Below are 6,384 nucleotides of genomic sequence, written 5' to 3'. Positions count from 1 at the left end.
TGTTCTTAACCTGAAGCACCACTTTAGCTCATGGGGCCTCCTGCTGCCACCGGAGCACGATTTCTGTTCTCATCCTGAGGCAAAGTTCTTAACCCAAGGTGCTATTTCTGGGTTAGCGGAGTCTGTAACCTGAAGTGTATGTAACCCGAGGTACCACTGTATTTTTAGTTTTACCCTGAAATAATCTTCATGGTGGGAAAAACTGAAAGTGCTACCCACTACATATTTAGAAGGAAAATAAGTTCCATTTGCATTTTGAGATGGAACTCTTATTAACAGTATAATCTGACTTCCTTATAGTCCCTTCTCTGGGTGATTTTTATTTATGTTGTTTATTTCTTACAAGATTCTTGAAGTGACTTAGCAACAATGAAATACATGCTAATACAGTTCCCACAAAAACAACCCTTTTCAATGTGTTTGTGGGAGGGGGTGGGGAGAGGTCTGTTGTTGTTGTTGTTGTTGTTTTATATATTGTATTTTTTATGTTGTTAACTGCCCTGAGATCTATGGCTGAAGGGCAATACAGTATACAAAATAAAGAAATAAAACAAGCAAGCAAGCAAAACTTTGAATGTGCTTTTTTAAAAAAACCTTGATGATTTGGGAAAGTCAGTGTCAATTTGGCAAATCAAATTGTTACGTTGTATGTTGTGCTAGACCACTAAATATCGTGGGAATCTCCTCTCCCCATGGGGGGGGGGTTGCACCTTTCAGCTTCTAGCTGGGTTTGGATCCGATGTTTTGCCTGTAAAGTGAGAAGTGGAGGTGATCCCCCAACTCCGAGCTGCTTTGTTCTCGCCTCCGACGTCCCTCTCGCTCCCCCCTTGGACAGAGGAAGTTACATCAGTCTGCCTACTAAAGCAATGGGAGAGCCGTCCGGGCTGCTTGGAAGTGAACTCTCCAGTCTGTTCTCACGGTCTGGATGTGTGCAACTGGCAGCGCAGGAAGCTTCCCGAGAACATTGAGGGAGTATGTAAAATTGACATGCAAAAGGGGGTGACAGGAATCTGGCAGACACGTCAAGTGAAATTATTAGAAGGGCATGGGCTTGAGTTACAGTCTTCATTGTCTTGACACAGTTGATTTTATGGACTACTTTTTTGTATTGAAATCCAAAGAGAGGGGGTGCCATTATGAATCACCAGGCTGCAGCTCCAAAGACAAGAAGTGATAATTATCTGAGCATAAAGGTATGTCGAATGCAATGGGGGAAAACCCAAACTCACAAGATTACAGAAACCCTTTTTTGTATTTATTTTTTTTAATGAGCTGTATCCAAGAATAGTTTTATTAGCAATTCTTTGTAAATTTAAATAAAATGTTTCATGGGGGCATTTTTAGCAACATTTATAGTTTGTATGTTGTGTTCAAATAAAACAAATCTCCTTCGCTAAATAAAGAGGGCTCCTGTTTTGGTAATGAGTTAGTGCCCTCACTAAATTAGAGAAAACCTGTTGAAATTTCAGGAACTTTTTTCTGGTTTCTTGCCTGCAAACATGATGGTTGCTGAATAGGATTCTTCCTTTTGTTCTTGGGCAAAATAATCTGCTTTATTTCTTTTTGTGTAAGACATGGAATTTGTTCTTTTGAAAATACAGGCAGCAGCTTTTATGTCAGAATGTCTGCTTTGCTTGCAATAGGGATTAGTTCACTGAGACAATCCTGCAAGGAGGTGGACAGCAAAATCACAGAAATGCCTTTGTAATCTTCTACAGGTTGTTAAGATCTTGGTCTTGTATTTTATTCCACTTTTTCCAAATATTTGAAATGAGAGATTTTTCTTTGGGTGCCTTTTGTTCTTTGTTCTTGTATTGATTGCTTTCAAGTTACAGCTGATGGCAACATTTTGAACACTTTTAGATTAAGATATCTGTGATGTTAATGCATCAGATATTTTGAAACAGGACAAGATGTGAAATAGAGAAGATTTTGTTTTAGGAAGCACACATTATGTATTTTTAAAAAACTATGTGCTAGGATTCCGACTTTAAAAGATTTAGCACTACAACACAAACTGTAGTGCCTACTGTCTGATGCAGCGAATTGTGTGTTCTGTGTTTTTGTGACTGAACTGCCCCTCTGTGGACGCTGCCATGTTGGGCATAGAATTCATCCTGCCGGGAGCCCAGGATTTCATGGCTATTGCCTAAGGCTGCTTAGATTAATTCTGAAAGTGGGGGTGGGGAGGGAATGCATTGATGTAGGTAGGAAAACAGTTGTGTGTTGTTTTTTGCAGTTTCTGTAGGTCTTGATCTGGTAATCTGACTCCTCCAGTAGCCTTATCCGTTTGTCACCATCTTTCCTCTTTTTGGCCATGGTGGATCATTTAAGAAATTGATATGAAGTCATAAGTAACAGTACCCCTGGGCATTCACAGAGTGGCTTTTCCTACTCTCTGCACATCACGGCAGTGATTTGTTATCTGCTCTGGCTTCCATTCCTTTTCTGGATTCAGTGTTGTTATTAACCTTTAACACCCTAAGGCTTGCCCAAGACCTCAATATTTCCACTGGAGGTGCTTCTCTAGGTTCCCCCCTCCCTGCATGATGAACTGAGACTGTGAGGGAGAAGACCTTCATGATGGGGGTGCCTTGGCAATAATAATAATAATAATAATAATAATAATAATAATAAGAAGAAGAAGAAGAAGAAGAAGAAGAAGAAGAAGAAGAAGAAGAAGAAGAATTTATTATTTACGGTATACCCCGCCCATCTGGCCGGGTTTCCCCAGCCACTCTGGGCGGCTTCCAACAAAACACTAAAATACAGTAACCTATTAAACATTAAAAGTTTCCCTGAAGAGGGCTGCCTTCAGATGTCTTCTAAAAGTCTGGTAGTTATTTTTCTCTTTGACATCTGGTGGGAGGGCATTCCACAGGGCGGGTGCCACCACTGAGAAGGCCCTCTGCCTGGTTCCCTGTAACTTGGCTTCTCACAGCGAGGGAACCGCCAGAAGGCCCTCGGCGCTGGACCTCAGTGTCCGGGCAGAATGTGGAATGCTTGCCTCAGAAAGGATTTCCTGGTGCTGACAGTGGAATAAAGAGGCAATCCTTTATTTTACCTTTAGTAAAATCCCCTAAAGCAATGCCTCTTTATTCTCGCTGGCATTTTAATAATTAAGGTTTAGTCCTTTGAGCTATCTTTGATGGGGAGCATGCCCGGACTGTTTTGTGGGCCTGTCTCTATTTTAGATGTGCCAGACCTTTTCATCTTGTGCCATGCTCCCACTGCAGCCATTTTTTAACTGGTGCCCTGTGCCCACAGCATTTCTACAAAGTTCTAAGTGTGCCCATTAGCTGAGAGAGGTTGGCTGATGGCTACAGCAATCACTTCACACTAATCTGCACTGTCATGTCTTGCCACATTGCAGATCAGAAATATAAGCAAAAGTGCATGGCATACAGCTGATGTGTAGCATCCCCTCCGGGATTGGCTGCCAGTCTGCAACTTTGCAGTGCTGACAATTCCTTCTTAAAACATGGCTTGCTAGATACTGCTCCTCATCCCTAGTACAGGAACTCATCTTACACTGCATTCACTTATACAGTCACAGGGTACATATAATAAAAGAGGCATTGTCTGTCTGTAAGGCTCACTCACATTTCTTTGAAGGTAATAATCCCCTTACAAGTGACTGAATAAAGAAATTGGAGTTCACACTTGGGGTATTGGTCAGCTCCACACCTGCATAACTTCAACCATGCTGCAACCTAAGGCAAACTTGTGTTCTCCTTTGAACAGTGCTGGAAGAGCATTTGGTATTATCAATATAGAGTCAGCAAATTCTTGTGCTCTCAGAGTTCTTTGCTGCTGTAAACCATTTCAATGAAACAATATTTAGAGACCTCCTTTAAAAGCATGCCTTCAACCAAATCATTATTTGCTCACCTTCCAGAGATCAATAATACCCCTACAGTGGCTCATTGTCTAGACAGAAACAGCTGGCTTTTTAGCCTTTTTTGTTTTTGAAGTATTTTCCTTTAAAGTGAAATTCATCAGTCAAAAGAAGTTGCAAGTAAGGTGTGCTAGGACTAAAATGACTTAAAATCCCTTAAAGCCTTCAGGACTGGGAGTAAATCTGTTTCTATTGTAGGTCATGCTTTGGGGGCAATACAAGACAAGAATGTTCATTTCTGTATTTATGTGCTAACCTACCAGTAGTCCTCTTATTAACAGGTGTTGAGCTATAAAGCTGGTGCCAATGGGCTACCTTTATTTTTACATAGGTGAGCATCCTACATCCGTCTCCTTTGAAGGTCAAAGTTGCCTTTGCAAACAATGCTGGCTGTACCTTTAGTATCCAACCCTAGCTGTTGGGAAAGAGGTTAAAAAGAGGGAAATTAACCACAAGCCCCCAAATTTGGGATCCTCTCCTAACCTGTACCCAACTGTTACAGTTGTTTTGCAGCAAAAACCCCACGTTTTGCAGCACTGCAGTTAATGGGGCCGTTAAAAAGTTGTGCTGTGAAATTTTAAATAGCATCTTATGTTTTGTGTTTTGTGTTGTAGTGGTTAGAGTGTTGTTTTGGATGTGTGAGTCCCGATCCCCTTAGAACTAAGAGAAAGAGTTGCTTCAGAACTGCGGCTACATAAGTATTTGCAGTGGTAGACACATGAAAGGGGAGACTAAGACGTCCGAGGCATAAAAATACTCACAAATGACAACACTTCTGAAATTTCTCATTTTAGGACACCTCCCCTACTTAACAGTGAACTGTAGTTATTTCAGCTGGAGGATTTATATCAGGAGGATGTGACTGTACAAGTTGCAGGATCATAGGCGCCGACTCCATGGGGCCTGAGGGGGCTCGAGCCCCCTCAAAAAAATTTTTGGGGGGGCTCAGCCCCCCCAATAATCTCGGGCGCCCTTCCAGCAGAGCGCCGCCGCCGTCCCCGCCTCCTCCCCACCTGCTCCTTCACCAGCCAGCCAGCCAGCCAGCCGCGCGCCCTAATCGGAGAGCCCTGGCCGTCCCCCGCGAGATTAGGGAATCCCCGGGGGCGGGGGCTCCTGCCTCGCTGCTTCGCAGCACCACCGCCACTGCCAAGGCACTGCCGGAAATCCCGCGAGAACAGGGGAATCCCGACTGGCCACACCTCCTAGCCAGCCAATCGGCTGGCTGGGGGGCGTGGCTTGCCCTATTTAGGGCCGGAGCCACTTTATTTGCATATTCATGAGCTTATTTATTATTCATGAGCTTTCCCGGCCCCCCCCCCCAATATTTTTTATAAGTCCGCGTCCCTGTGCAGGATGAGAGGTAGCCCCCCCCCACTTTGTGGGAGGGTTGTGCATTTTAGTGATTAAGTGGCATGTCCTCTCAGATGTCTCAACAGCTGTTAGGATCAATTGCTAAGGATCAGGGAAGTCCTTGATAGCACAGGTGAGACAGGTAGAAGCACGTTCTGCAGTCTTGCCCACTCAGCCTTACTTTTAAGCTGATATGATTCCTAATGGTCACGAAAGAAATGTTAAGACTGTCCAGGCATTTCCTTTAAAACCAGAAACTTGTCTTATGGTATCCCTCTCTTTTATTATCTCTCAGCAGCATGACACTTCTATAATACTTCTCTAGCAAGGCCTTTGTTTGCATGTCCATGAATTGTATTTCAGCATTTCTGTTGCAGCTGCGTCAGATCACACACGGCTGAAAGTGCAAAAGCTCTGCCTTTGCCAAACTTGCTCCTTCATATAGCTCTCCCCCCTTGTTTGCGCCATACCAAATGCACAGCCCCCTTCTCATCGCTATTTTTAAACTAATCCCCTCCCACCTTATTGTTGCTACTCTTGACTTTTTTATTCTTTTGTAAAGGTGTTCCGGGTAAATTTGGACAACTTTTCACTAATCAGTAACACTTTCAAAAGTGTTCCAGTTTTCACCACTAAATCCCTTATCGTGAAGAATTTTTTACAGAATAAAATGCTTCAATGGGGGCAGGGGAGCACAGGTAAAAAGAAAATATTGGAATGTCTCTGCTGCTTTCAGGAATTCTCATCTTGTCCCTCCTACAAGAGCCCAGAAAACCTTTTACTTGTTTGGATAGCTGCTGCCGTAGTCCCTGGGCGCTGAGCTCAGTCTCCTGAGGACTATTTGCTATTTTGCTACTGCTGCTGCTTCTGTCGCTGCTGCTATTATTATTTATTAAATGAATCTGTTGCCTAACACCACAATTAAAACGTGGCATATAGCCCTGCAAAGGCCAGTTTTAAAAAATACTTTAATCAACACTGACAACAAACCTCCAATTTAAACAGAAGGTAAAATATAAACTAAACCCCCATTCAGAATACAGTGATACCTTGGGTTAAGAACTTAATTCGTTCTGGAGGTCCGTTCTTAACCTGAAACTATTCTTACCCTAAAGCACCACTTTAGCTAATGGGAC

The 6,384-nt window shown here is 43.0% G+C and overlaps 1 protein-coding gene across 4 annotated transcripts in view; it reads left to right on the top strand.

Moving 5' to 3' along the window:
* The first annotated feature begins 871 nt into the window (after positions 1 to 871).
* PLEKHG4B (pleckstrin homology and RhoGEF domain containing G4B) overlaps positions 872 to 6,384 on the top strand; it is a 78,758-nt gene continuing 73,245 nt past the window's right edge. For 2 of the 4 annotated variants that reach the window (XM_081167274.1, XM_081167275.1), the window contains exon 1: positions 872 to 1,193. In XM_081167274.1, the coding sequence (XP_081023400.1) occupies positions 1,137 to 1,193 (57 nt within the window). In that variant the 5' untranslated portion in view covers positions 872 to 1,136. The remainder of the gene's footprint in view (positions 1,194 to 6,384) is intronic. The other 2 variants (XR_014001561.1, XM_081167273.1) reach the window with 1 other exon arrangement.

Source organism: Podarcis bocagei, assembly GCF_964188305.1.
Source record: "Podarcis bocagei genome assembly, chromosome: 13".
Lineage (NCBI taxonomy): Eukaryota > Metazoa > Chordata > Lepidosauria > Squamata > Lacertidae > Podarcis > Podarcis bocagei.
Note: the sequence above shows the minus strand (reverse complement) of the source record. Positions and strands in the feature narration are given on the sequence as shown.